General features: G+C 36.2%; 3 protein-coding genes across 4 annotated transcripts; 1 reads left to right on the forward strand and 2 right to left on the reverse strand.

The window, feature by feature from the left end:
- Nucleotides 1-818: 818 nt before the first annotated feature.
- Nucleotides 819-1,931, reverse strand: LOC104093134 (PRA1 family protein B4-like). The gene has a single exon (XM_009598848.4). The coding sequence runs from the start codon at nucleotides 1,765-1,767 to the stop codon at nucleotides 1,102-1,104; it is 666 nt and encodes a 221-aa protein (XP_009597143.1). The 5' UTR covers nucleotides 1,768-1,931; the 3' UTR covers nucleotides 819-1,101.
- Nucleotides 1,932-4,955: 3,024 nt separating this feature from the next.
- On the reverse strand, nucleotides 4,956-7,347 carry LOC104093135 (uncharacterized). 2 transcript variants are annotated; one of them, XM_009598849.4, is made up of 4 exons: nucleotides 7,135-7,332; nucleotides 5,558-5,758; nucleotides 5,418-5,476; nucleotides 4,956-5,255 (listed from the first exon to the last, which is right to left on the reverse strand). In XM_009598849.4, exons 1-3 carry the CDS (start codon nucleotides 7,243-7,245, stop codon nucleotides 5,423-5,425), a joined length of 366 nt encoding a protein of 121 aa, XP_009597144.1. In that variant the 5' UTR covers nucleotides 7,246-7,332; the 3' UTR covers nucleotides 4,956-5,255; nucleotides 5,418-5,422. The 2 variants fall into 2 exon arrangements, with proteins under 2 accessions (XP_009597144.1, XP_009597145.1); XM_009598850.4 differs by lacking the exon at nucleotides 5,418-5,476 and having other exon boundaries at nucleotides 7,135-7,347.
- A 4,369-nt stretch (nucleotides 7,348-11,716) lies between these two features.
- On the forward strand, nucleotides 11,717-12,475 carry LOC138904593 (uncharacterized). Its single transcript, XM_070193099.1, has one exon. The coding sequence runs from the start codon at nucleotides 11,717-11,719 to the stop codon at nucleotides 12,473-12,475; it is 759 nt and encodes a 252-aa protein (XP_070049200.1).
- Nucleotides 12,476-13,614: the final 1,139 nt, after the last annotated feature.

Consider the following 13,614-nt stretch of genomic DNA (forward strand, 5'->3'; position numbering starts at 1 on the left):
GCACTCCACTTTTCATTCTAAGACCAAACATATAAATAGAAAGTATCATTGGATAAGAATGATCGTGGAAGAGAAATTATTTGAGGTTGAGAAGTTACACACTAATGAAAATCCTTCGGGTATGCTGACAATAGAGGTGGTTGCAGATAAACATGAATTTTGCAGAAAATTGGCAGGCATGAAGCCTGTCAATAGTTCCTCTACTTGAAGACACATTTGGCCCTTTGGCTGGAGAGGGAGTTTATTGGGCACATGCCCATGTTGTCCGGCCAAAGGCTCGATGGCCTAATCCTATTCTCTTTTGGTTTCTATTCCTATTCGGAATTGGATTCGGTATTTATTCCTATTTATAGTTGGTTTTGGCTTTAAGAGAAAAATACCACTCATGATCTATAAATAGGACAACCTTGTAGAATTGTTATATGCTCATTGATACAAGTCTTTGAAAGACTTAAGCACATAAGAGTGATTTTTGAGAGAACTTTCATCAAGAGAGAAGAAAAATATTTGTTTTGCTGCAGATTTTTATTCCGACCAGCCAACTTCAAATCATGTTTCCCGATTCGTCAACCGTTGGATCGGGATGAAATTTCAACTGAGTTTTCGTAACATCTTGATTTTTGATTTGAACAATAGAAATCAGATTTGGAGCCCGTAGCATCTGATTTCAAGCCCCGTAACCCTCTTATTATTATTATAATGGAATTTTTTGGATCTTTATGATCCCGTAGTTTTACTTTCGATTTTCATGTTCATTACGACCTCCGATTTCAGATCGGGTTACTCAACCGAGGCATGTCTACAAATAAAAAAATGTATTCTAAAAACATAATAAGAAATGAATTAATCTGAATGATTTAACATCATTTCGTATAACAAATTACAGAAACAAAATCCCCAACAGATCCTCCCTATTATACATTTCCAATTTTTTTTTTAAACAAAAACATTAAGAACAATCGAAGTAAAATCCTATTCGTAATATATTCTCATCTCATATTGATCGTTCCCTTTATCTACTAAAATTCCAATACCTTTTAAAAAATTACCCCAACAGAACCACTATCAATCTCCTTGGACACGAATACGACGTCGTGCACCTCAAACCCTAGCAGCAACAGCTGGGCCAGCGGCGGCGGCGGACAAGAATGAGAGGAACCCAGTGGCCGGAGACTCTTGCTCGTCAAGGAAAAGATCTTCCGGAGCCCTAAAAGCAGCATGGGTACACACAATAGCAAGACCAACCATAAGAGCTGAAACAAGGACCGATCCAACACTAGTTAGAAAGATCACGACCACCGTAGAAACAATAAGAACCCCAAGCGTCTCACGTTCAGAAAACTGCCGACCGAATAAGACCAAAGGCGGATCCGACGGCCGGAAAAGGTAGAGGAAAAGCCAAGCGGCAAGGAGACCGGTGAGGAGAATAAGGGAAAATGGGTTTGTGATTAGGGAAAAGGCGAGAACAACGGCGATGAGGGAAAGGTAATTGGTACGGAAGTAGGAGTAGTTTTTGCGGATACGGAGGGTGGCATCGGAAACGGATTCGGGTTTGGAAAAGGCCGAACGATCAACAAGTTCCGACCATGGACGGCGATTGGAAAGACCACCTCGGATAGTGTCGGAAATGCGGTTGATGAAGGATCGGAGAGCGGGTGTGGGACCCACGCCGGTAATGGTTTGTTGGGTGTTCTCGGAGGTGGTGGTGGTGGTGGTTTGAGGGTTGGAAATTGGAAGAACTGCTGGTGATGAAGCGGCTGCAGCCATTGTTGTTTGGGATTGTGAGAAGAAATTGGAAGTTTGTTTGGTGAATTGATTTATAGGGAAATTGAGGATTTGCTTGATTTGTACGATTAGAGAGGTTGACTGATGGAGAAAGGAGATCCAATTTTTGTCGGTGGATCTCTCAGTTTCTTCAATGAATTTCTTATTCACCGGTTTTTCTCATTTATATAGCATACGATTTTTCTTGCTTTCTTTATTTTTTTATTTTGACAGGAAATTTAGAGGTGGATGTTGTTCAAGTAAGTTGTTTTAATTACAAAATACGGGTGAAAGAAGAACGATTTAATCATTTGCTTTAATACTAAACATCAGAAACATTTTAGTTATTTTTGGATTAATATTGAACATTGATTTTATTTATTTTATTAAGCACATATTACTACTACCTTTGTCCTCTAAACTAAGGTTGTCTTGCGTCCCGTCCCAATTAATTCTAAACGAGATGGACCCATGTTAAACGGGACACGGGATGAGACATGATAGCCATTTCGTCCCGTTTGTCCCGTCGCGTTTCGTCCCGTCCCACCTGTTCTGTCTCATCCCGCCTGTCCCGTCTCATCCCGTCCCGTGTCCTTTTTTTTTTTTTTTTGAATTCTAATCGTTGGACAACGGCTCCAATTGCTTACTAAATTTTAGAAAAATTTTATTATGCTACAAAATAATTTTTTGGTATATATTATCCTACTGTTACACAAATATTATGGTATACTTGTGGAATTTCTGTTGTATTTGGTAAGTATAAAACTAATCCAACTAATGCATCGGCCATTAATGAAATGATTTCAAAATTTAAAAAATATTTTTTCCATATTCCCCAAGTTTATTTAATTTTTACTATACTTAACCCATCTTTAAAATTAAGAGATGCAAAGGGACTTGTTAGTAAAATTTATGAGAATTTAACAATTCAAGAAAATGAACAACCATCTCTCGAACACTGCCAAGCTAACATATATTCTTATGTTAGATCAATGTTTGATAAATATAAATCTATGGAAACAACAGGTGGTGAAACTGCTCCTTCTACTTCTAAGTCTAGAGTAGAAGTTCTATGGGAAGATATGGATGATATAAAAGGTTTTGATTCCTCTATTGATGATTAACTTGATTCTTATCTTAATCAAGGATTGGAAAGTATTAAAGACGAAGAAAGCAACGAACAATTTTTGGCATGGTGGAGGGAGCGTGACAAGACTTTTCCAACACTTTCAATAATGGCCCGAGATATCCTTGCTATTCAAGCATCATCAGTAGCATCGGAGAGTGCTTTTAGCACGACAAGATTTCAAATCGGAGATTATAGACATTCATTAGCGGAGGACAGCCTAGAGATTTCCGTATTATTCAGAGATTGGATTAATTCAGAAAGAAGAAATCTTGGTTTTGAAAAATTAACCACTAGGGAAGAAGAAGAATACAATGAGATACTTAGCACTGGGAGCGATGACGGCATGGAACTCATAGAACATCAATCAACATTGCCAATTCCGGAACAATGTCCGAGAGAAATTATAGATAAATTACAACGAAGTTATATAGGAGCTTACAAATATTAGTATGATAATTTGTAATTGGCTACTAAGAGGCCTAGTTCAAACAGGAACCTTCCTAGAAGGTGGCTGCGTAAATTAGGTATTCTTCAAAAGAATTATATTTGTATGTGAGATTTGAAAGTTCTATTAATAAAATAAAAGGCTCTAAGCGTTGAATTTTTTTTATGAATTGTCTTACACTCTTACTTGGTTACTTAATGGCTTGAAATTATATTAAATAAATTATAACTCTATTATAAATTTACAATTACTAGAATATTTCATTACAGATCTTTTGTTTTAATATTTGATAATTCTTTACTTAGTTTCCTAATTTCCGTTTAATTTTTAAGTTTATTAAATAAGTCAAAAGACTAGTTGTTGCAAACTTTAAAACTTAGTTATTGTCAAAAGAATAGCCGTTGCTAAACTCAATGCTTAAATAATTTTTTTTTAAAACGGCACTTAAGGCCCGCGAACCCGTCCTGTCCCGTTTGTTAGCGGGACGGAATGGGCCTACTGTTTCGTCCCGCTCCGCCACCGTCCCGTTAATTTTTTCCCGTCCGGTTGGACAGCCATACTGAAAACAATGACAGGAGAAGTACAAGAATAAATACTTTGGTATTTTACAATTGAAAATATCTAGAAGATGGTAATGGAGTAATCGATATAATTTTTGTGCAAACATACAGTATAAGAAAAGCTTTTTCCTTCTGTGCCCTGTCTGTATCCCTTGTTACTTTATGGTGAAGTAAAACTTTGCAATTTCACCAAACAACGTTAACCACAGTCCACAAATATACGTGAAGCTGCAAAGGTCAGCGTTCCCTAAAACAAAAGTTTTAGCTTTATTTTCAAGGGAACTAAATCAATTTGTATTAAGTTACGTAAATAGGGGAGCTTAAACCATGTGCAACATAGAATAACCTCCTCCCTCAACGAAAAGATATAATCGGTTGAAGATTACACAAGTAATCCACATATTGAGCTTTGGAGAAGAATTAGCTTGTCCTCCTGATTTGAGATTTACAACAATAACAATAACCCAGTATAATCCCACTAGTGGGGTCTGGGAAGAGTAGTGTGTACGCAGACCTTACCCCTACCCTAGAGTAGAGAGGCTGTTTCCGATAGACCCTCGGCTTCCTCCCTCCAAGAACTCCCACCTTGCTCTTGGGGAGACTCGAACTCACAACCTCTTGGTTGGAATTGGAGGGTGCTCACCACTAGAGCAACTCACTCTTGTCCCTAATTTGAGATTTAAAGGGGAAAAAACAAACAAAAGATACTTCGAAAATGAAAGCTAATAAATCATCACGAGATAAATCAATGCACCAGTCATATCACCCGCAGAAGATTGAAAAACGAAGCTAACAAGAAATAGTACAATACTGAGCTCGTGAAAGGTGTGAAACAATTCTGTTAACAAGCGAGTCATAGTTTAAAAGGCAGATTTTGAAGCCTTCATAACAAAAGTATGAGGACAACGAACCACAAGTGTAGGCTATCTTTGATAGGAATGCAACAAAATGGTGTAGAATAGATAAATAAAGAAAATATAGATAAAACAAGCACACGAACACATGCGAACATCTTACACGCAAACAAAAAGATCTCAGCGATGACAACACAAGTTGCTTTAGTTCCAAGAATGCAACTTAATATCATGGCATTGCATAAGAGTGCTGATAGCTCAAACTTTCTATTCAAGACAATGTTTCCAAGATCAAATATAGGGCTTAGAAGCAGGATAATTCCATCAGTCACAACAAGGACCAGACATTCATCATTCCAAGTAGTAACAAGAAAAGATATAGTATCAAGTTACTTGGCAAATACAGATCCAAGCACATACATACAGTTCATAAGTGGCTCAAAGATGACCAATTGTGAAATAGAAATTCAGAAGGTAGATCCATTCCAGCCAAAGAAGGAACCCTGCAAAAAAGAGAAGCAGTCATCAGTTTTGTCAAATTTAGTAGGGCAAAATAATATATGACCGACGCCCCTAAAGTAGAACATTATATTTACTAATATTTAAGGAATCGGAAAAGCATAAAACTTCTCCTCGTGTTCTTAGACAGTGAAAAGTTTAATTACATGATCTAGCACTGGTGTAAAGCATGCAGACATTGTGCATATTCTTGACTTTGGTGGGCCTAAACAAACAGGAAGAATGCAATGAGAGAGATGCGGGGAATTTACCCATCCTTGAAATATTAAGAAGCCAAGCACATTACCTTAGTATCATAGAATTTCAGGAAAAATCGAGATTTGGGGATAGACAGTTTGGTCTCAAGTATGGCAGCAATTGCAGCACTGAGCTTCTTGTTAACATCAGCATTTAAGCCCCCAATGGAGACCAACTCACCATAGGCAGCCGGTTGTTCTGTACCCCCAAAAGACATGGGAACAGATCCCTTCAACACAATCATGACATACTGCACAACGAAAGCAATCTTAATGTACTACAGAGAAACCACCCAAAACAGACCACGCCACAAAAACATGTCAATCGAGCTTCTGTATAGAGAGTACAAGGCAAAACCATAGAAAGAAGCTACTTACTTAAGTATTCATCAACGAATGCATTTGATACAAATAGGTCATCACTTTCTACTTAGTTAGATTTAAGAATTCGTCAAAAGCCAGAGACTGATTCTATCGTAAAACTAGCTTTGAGAAATGCCATCAAAACCGCTCCTTTGTCCTCCTCACTCAATACCTAACATTCCAATGCTTATTCTTGGACTCGCCTCTACCAACAGTTTTCTCGGTAACAACATACTTTTCTCCTCTCAATTTTAGGGGTTCTTCCGCTCTTGAAGTTTATTGTCAGTCAAATTCTTAATCAGGTTGATTGGTTTGACGGATAGGACTGAGAGGAAAGGAATGAACAAGAAATATTTCCAAGCTACTCTTTCCTTTCCATCCTAAATAATCGAACTTGGATAGGATTGTTTAGCATATTGCAAATGATTTTAGTTATTCAAGATGTTAAGGTTGCCCTTTCTGATCCTTGATTTTCATTAAGTAAGACAGGGGTGCAGTGAACAAACAATGGCAAATTAGCAAGAGTAAGAATCATGAAACTGGAGTCAAATATTTGGTAAACGAGCTCAAGCAATTATCAAACACGCATTGTGCCAAAAGATGAGCATTCAATTAGGAGAAAATAGTATTTTTCGTAAGTACAAGCTTAGGTTGTACATTTAGACAAAACTTTGGTCAATGTCCAATTAAAAAAATCAAAACATAGTAACCTTCATAAGGTTCATAGGTTTGTCTATTGCACTGGGACACAAATTCATATATGCAATAACAATTACTTGGGTGCAATAACAATTACTTGAGAATTTCTAGTACTACTACTACAACAACAACAACAACAACAACATACCCAGTCTAATCCCACAAGTGGGGTCTTGTGATGGTAGTGTGTACACAGACCTTAACCCTACCCGGTTAGGCAGAGAGGTTGCTTCCAATAGATCCTCGGCTCAGAATTTCTAGTGCTAGAGAACCTTAAATACTGGACTAAGACGAGTTACATTGTCGACCCCAACTAGCTTGGATTGAGGCATAATTGTTGTATACTAATTTTATAATACTGTACTATTTGGAATTTTGGAGTCAACATAAAGTGTACAAGTAACTCAAGCACACAGAACGACACCAAATAAAATACACACATATAAGTGAACACCTGTGCATATATAAGGCTAAAAAAGAGTGATTCAATGAAAAATAGTACTTATAATTTAACATTTGTGCATTTGAATTTAAGATTTAAAAAAAAGGGAAGGGGTAAACATACGGCCTCTGGTTTGCCGATGAGTTTGGCAACAGAAGAGGTAGCTTCAGAAAGAATAGAGGAAGTATCAACTCCCTCTAAGTTCACGTTTGTTGAAATGTTAAGGCACGGCATTTTTCTTCTTCTTCTTCTTCTTTTCCTCTTCTCTGTTCTGTGAAACCCTCAAAATTAACTTCGAATCTTCCACAATGCCTATTTTTCTCCACCAAATAAAAAGATTGGGCTTTCTAGTAACACTGTATTTTGTGTTTGTACCCTAAAGTACTGACCTTTTGCACTTTGCTTCACTGCTTTTTGATTTTTAATGAATAAACCCCTAGCTTCTTTAGTTTTAAAGTTCTTCTCTAGGTTTTGTTTTGTAAAATTAATTTCCCTAGTAGTTTATGGTATTAGGCTAAGGGCCAAATATATCCATGTACTTTTGAAAATGGTGTAAGAATATCTCTCGTTATACTATTGGGCTATATATACCCTTCTCGTCATACTTTGGAACAAATATACCATTATTTTGGATGGAGTGCCACGTGGTAGCACCAGATGAAAACGACCCATTTCTTTTTTTTTTACCCAATCCGTTTTAAAAAACCCACCACCCGACCTGTTTTAAAATTCAGTTTTTTTAAAGCATATATTTTACAAAAACTGAAATTTTTTTTTGTAAAAACTGAAAAAAGAAAAAGGAATTTGCAATATATATATATATATATATATATATATATATATATATATATATATATATATATATATATATATATATATATATATTAAGTCTTTTCAGTTTTTTTAAAGTATTTTTTTTGTAAAAACTGAAAAAAAAATATTTTTTTTGTAAAAACTGGAAAAAAAGACTCTCCTAAAGCAATTGACTACATATGCATTAGTTTTAAAAAAAATAAAAATATTTTACAAAATCTTTTATTTTCCAGTTTTTACAAAAAGAATACTTTAAAAAACAAAAAAAACTGATAAAATATATATTTTGCAAATTTTTTTTTTCCAGTTTTTATAAAATATATATTTTTCAGTTTTTAAAGCATTTTTAAAAAAAATATTTTTTTGTAATACTGAAAAAAAATTCAAAATATATATTTATTAGTTTTTTCAGTTTTTTAAAATATTTTTTTTTGTAAAAACTAGAAGAAAAAAAAAGACTTTGCAAAATATTTTCATTTTTTAAAAACTAATACATACGTAGTCCATTGGATTAGGAGAGTTTTTTTTCCAGTTTTTACAAAAAAATATTTTTTTTTCAGTTTTTACAAAAAAAATACTTTAAAAAAACTGAAAAGACTTAAAAATATATATTTTGCAATTTTTTTTTTCCAGTTTTTGCAAAAAAAAATTCTAGTTTTTGTAAAATATATGCTTTAAAAAAACTTATTTTTTAAACGGGTCGGGTGATGGTTTTTTTTAAAACGGGTCGGGTAAAAAAAAAATGGGTCATTTTCATCTGGTACTACCACGTGGCACTCCATCCAAAATAAGGGTATATTTGTTCCAAAGTATGACGTGAATGGTATATATAGTCCAATAGTATAACGAGGGGTATTCTTAGACCATTTTCGAAAGTACATGCATATATTTGACCCTTTGCCGAATGAATTTCCCTTGTAGTTTATGGTATTAGGCTTATCTCACTTATTCTGATTTCTTCCTAATAACAATACCTTTTTTATTAGGGGCGTACATGAACCGGGTTGGTTCGGTTTTTATCACAACCAAATCAAACCAACTATATCGGTTTGGTTTGGTTCGATTTTGCAGGATTTTCGGATTTTTTGAATTTTTTATTGCATAAATATTATTTCAATCTTACTTTGTTAAGTTTTTTATAAGTAAATATATATTTAGTAAAAATTGAAAAAATTGACAAATGTATGATCTATTAACATATTCTTATAGGAAAAGTTTCTTAGTAACATATGATAGTTATTTTTTTAGTCATCTGACAATATATAATTTTTCGTTGATGTACACTTTCAAGGTTAACTGAATTTAATAATTAAATATAAAATCAATATGATACCTATATAATAATATGTTCTATTTAATTTTAAATTATCAAAATACCACTTCAAATTCGAAAAAGATATAAGAATGTAATAGATCTTGACATATGAATATGGAAGAACAAAGAGATTGATACATTTCACTAACACTTGATAAGAAAGTGATCATACAACCCATTATTTAAAGCTAATAAAGATATTGCACTTTATATTTTACTAAATATTACATCCCATAAGAGAATCTTAAATATTTTTAGATATTTTTTAAAGAAAATTCTATGAAAATTCTTAAAAGTATATATAAAAATTATATATTTATATGTCGGTTTGGTTCGGGTTTTTTACTCAATACCAAACCAAATCAAACCAAACCTAGTCGGATTTTTTAATCGATTTGGTTTGACTTTTCGGTTTGGTGCGGTTTTCCGGATCTATTTGTACACTCTTACTTTTTATCATTCATGTAAAAATAAGAAAAATATTGTAGCTTATGCTAGAATTTGAACTCTGATCTCTTGTGATATGTTCTAACTTTTTCTTCTTTAGTTCTTTAACAACTATTATTTCAGGAGACTAGCAAATTTTCCTTGTTTAATTGTAACGATGAAATTTTAAAATTTAGACTCCTTTTGTTCCATTTGATTTAATTTTTTTTTTGTTGATCCGAAAAAGATTGATACCTTGTATGTGCTCTTTTAATAATTGACATGATTCATGTGAGCCTCACTATAAGAGTACTTTTGGTAATTTTTGTATATTAAAAATAACGTGACGGAATTATTCCTTATTTTATAAACCACGCCCCTGGTTTAGTGGCGCTAAATAAATTGAGACCGAGGTGTACTATTTTACGTTATCTTGAGTTTATAAATTTTCTTTTAAAATGCTAGGAGTCTTATCTAAAATATGGACATTTGAAATGAGTTAGTAAATAAGAATAGAATCCTATAAAAGTAGTTTCTCTTCTTCCTTACCCAAATCAACACGTAATACTTTGTATCTCATCCTAATAATTCTTTGATCAAATGTTTTTAGATTTTACTTTACTAGATAGTCAATGTGAGAAAAATGACAACGAAAATAAAAGATTTTAGTCTTGGGGAAGCATAAGAGACATCTTAGTGAAGGAGACACTGACATACAGATCATGACACTAACATATACAGCAAGTCAGCAAGTAAAACCCTTCTCTTTAATTGTTAATTTGACTGTATAAAAAGCCTATTAAAATCCAGCCAATGTTATCTTCTACTCTGTTTGCATTCTTTGCTCTCTTCTCCATCTCTAGTCACATATAGCAGCCCCCATCGCCACAAATATTTCAAAATATTGTTGGACATACTTTTTTGTGTACGGTCAAAACCGAGTTTACCCTTCGTATGACTAATCGAGATTGGAACATGATGGTCCGAGCTTCATCATTGTAATATCGAGCCATGATGCGAAGTTAGATTGTCGAGCTCGAGCCCCAGAGACCGATCAATATCGAGATCGGCCAAAACCGAGCTCAAGCCCCAGACCGAGCTCGAGACCCAGAGACCGATCAAGATTGAGATCGGCCAAGATCGAGATCGAGCCAAGAAACAAAAAAGCCGTTATAGCCACAATTAGGGGGAGAATCTCGGCGGAAATCACGGCGCAAATCAAGGAGAGACTAATTAATTAATCTATCATGGGATCCCCACTATGTATTTTTAATTATATCCAAAATAGGATTTCCCCATTATATTAAGGGTTGTTACCATTTATAGAAGGGAGGTCAGATTCATTGAGATTTATAGAACATAAAGCAAATACTATCCTTTTCTGGTTTGATATTTAATCATATTGTTCTTCTATCAATCACCCTCCATTCAATTTGGAGAAGATAAAACTTGAAGGCTTGAGCTAACTAATTCATTCGGTTTGCATTCTTTTCTTTTACAGCTAATTTTGATATTCATTTACTTATTTTTCCCAATTTGTACCAAATTATACCACGTATCCTTAGAACTACGTATAAATTCAATTGCTATCCGTTTTCCGGGTAAACAGTTTGGCGCTCACCATGGGGCTAAGGATAATAGTGATTATTTAATACAAATCTCTGTAAAACATACTATTTTACACTTGCTCTTGGAAGTGTCTTTGATTTCAAGCTGAAAATGACTAACTCTCAGTTAATGGCCCTACCTATCGACAATGAATCTGGCCTTCAACATGAGAATAACAATGTGACGCCCGGGGATGAAAGGTCGCCCGTTGACCCCGTTGGGACTCGGGTCGTGGATCCAATTGACGTTAATTCGCATGTGGCCATCGAAGCGAACCAACATTCCGGCCCCGAAAACAACATTCATGGTGGAACTCGATATGCAGTTCGAAATACCCAAAATATTGGAGAGGACGGGATCAACCTGCGTATGATTTTCGAAATGTTGCAAGCTCAACAAGTAGCGATAGCTCAGTTGCTGATCCAAACCCAGGCACCAAGCAGGCCTGAGCCCGGTCCACCCCAAGAAGTCACCCACAGAACGGGCCCAACTATAGTATGGTCAAATAAATAAGAATCGAGGACTAAACTCGAAATTATATAGATGCTCGAGGAATTGACAAAACGGATAGAGTCAGGAGAAAATAGGATTGAAGCAAACGACAAGAAAGTAGAAACTTATAAATTCAGGGTTGATCAGATCCCGGGGGCACCACCAATATTGATGGGTTTGGATTTCAAAAAGTTCGTACAAAAGCCTTTCCCCCTGAGCGCAGCTCCCAAACTGATCCCCAAGAAGTTCCGCATGCCCGAGATTCCTAAATATAATGGAACGACCGACCCCAACGAACATGTCACCTTTTACACGCATGCCATTAAAGGGAAGGATCTAGAGGACGACGAGATCGAATCCGTATTAATAAAGAAATTCGGGGAAACATTGTCAAAGGGAGCAATGATATGGTATCATAATTTACCACTTAACTCTATCGATTCTTTTGCCATGCTTGTAGATTCTTTTATAAAAGCACACGTTAGAGCCATAAAGGTCCAGACCAGGAAGTCAGACCTTTTCAAGGTAAGGCAAAAAGAGAACGAGATGCTAAGAGAGTTTGTATCTCATTTCCAAATGGAACGAATGGATATGCCACCGGTTACGGACGATTGGGCCGTTCAAGCTTTCACCCAAGGACTAAACGAACGAAGCTCGGTGGCTTCACAACAGTTGAAGCAGAACTTGATTGAGTACCCGACTGTTACCTGGGCCAATGTATATAATCGATATCAATCGAAGATTAGAGTCAAAGACGACCAGTTGGGGGGCCCTTCTGGATCCGTTACCAAAAGGGACATCGGTCGATAATCGAGGTTGAACATGGACCGATACCACCCGATTAATAGAGATTGTAGGGGCAGCGGACCAGGACACAACCTCGTACGAGGTGAAATGATAAGCAATCGAGGCCAAGGGTCTTGAGGGCTTATGAGCAAGAATGGTTTCGACAGGCATACCGGACCTAAGGAAGCATCGCGGTTGTCAGAGCATAACTTCAACATCGATGTATCCTCCATCGTATCGGCTATCGGATGCATCAACGATACTAAATAGTCTCGAACTATGTAGACCGATCCAACCCAGAGAAATCCCAATCAAATGTGCAAGTATCATGGCACCCATGGTCACAGAACGGAAGATTGCAGGCAGTTAAGAGAAGAAGTAGCCTGGTTATTCAATGAAGGGAACCTTCGAGAGTTTTTAAGTGGTCGGGCCAAGAATCACTTCAAAAACAGAGAGTTCAATAGACATAACGAATAAGAAGAGCCACAACACATTATCCACATGATCATCGGAGGGATCGATGTCCCCCAAGGGGCCAGTGTTTAAATGCACTAAGGTGTCGATTGTAAGAGAGAAGTGATCTCGAGCTCACGATTACATACCAAAAGGAACCTTGTCCTTCAATGACGAAGACGCAGAAGGAATCCTGCAGCCCCATAACGATGCACTAGTAATATCTGTACTTATGAATAAAACTTAAGTTAAGCATGTGTTAATTGATCCAGGTAGTTCGGCCAATATCATTTGATCGAGGGTCGTAGAGAAACTCGGTCTACAGGACCAGATCGTGCCCGCAACCCTGATACTAAACGGATTCAACATGACATGTGAAACTACTAAGGGTGAGATAACTCTGCCAGTAAACGTGGCAGGAACCGTCAAAGAAATGAAGTTCCACGTGATAGAGGGAGACATGAGGTGTAACGCCCTATTAAGGAGACCGTGGATCCACAATATGAGAGCAGTACCCTCGACCCTTCACCAGGTTCTAAAATTCCCAACACCAGAGGGAATCAAAACAATCTACGGGGGGCAACCAGCCGCAACAGAAATGTTTGTCGTCGACGAAGTGATTCCGATATCATCACTCCCGTCGACAAAAGGGTCAAATTCGAAGGTAAAATAGGATACCAAATAGCAATCACAAATGACAGCCTCGACCC

Source organism: Nicotiana tomentosiformis, chromosome 2, assembly GCF_000390325.3.
Source record: "Nicotiana tomentosiformis chromosome 2, ASM39032v3, whole genome shotgun sequence".
NCBI lineage: Eukaryota > Viridiplantae > Streptophyta > Magnoliopsida > Solanales > Solanaceae > Nicotiana > Nicotiana tomentosiformis.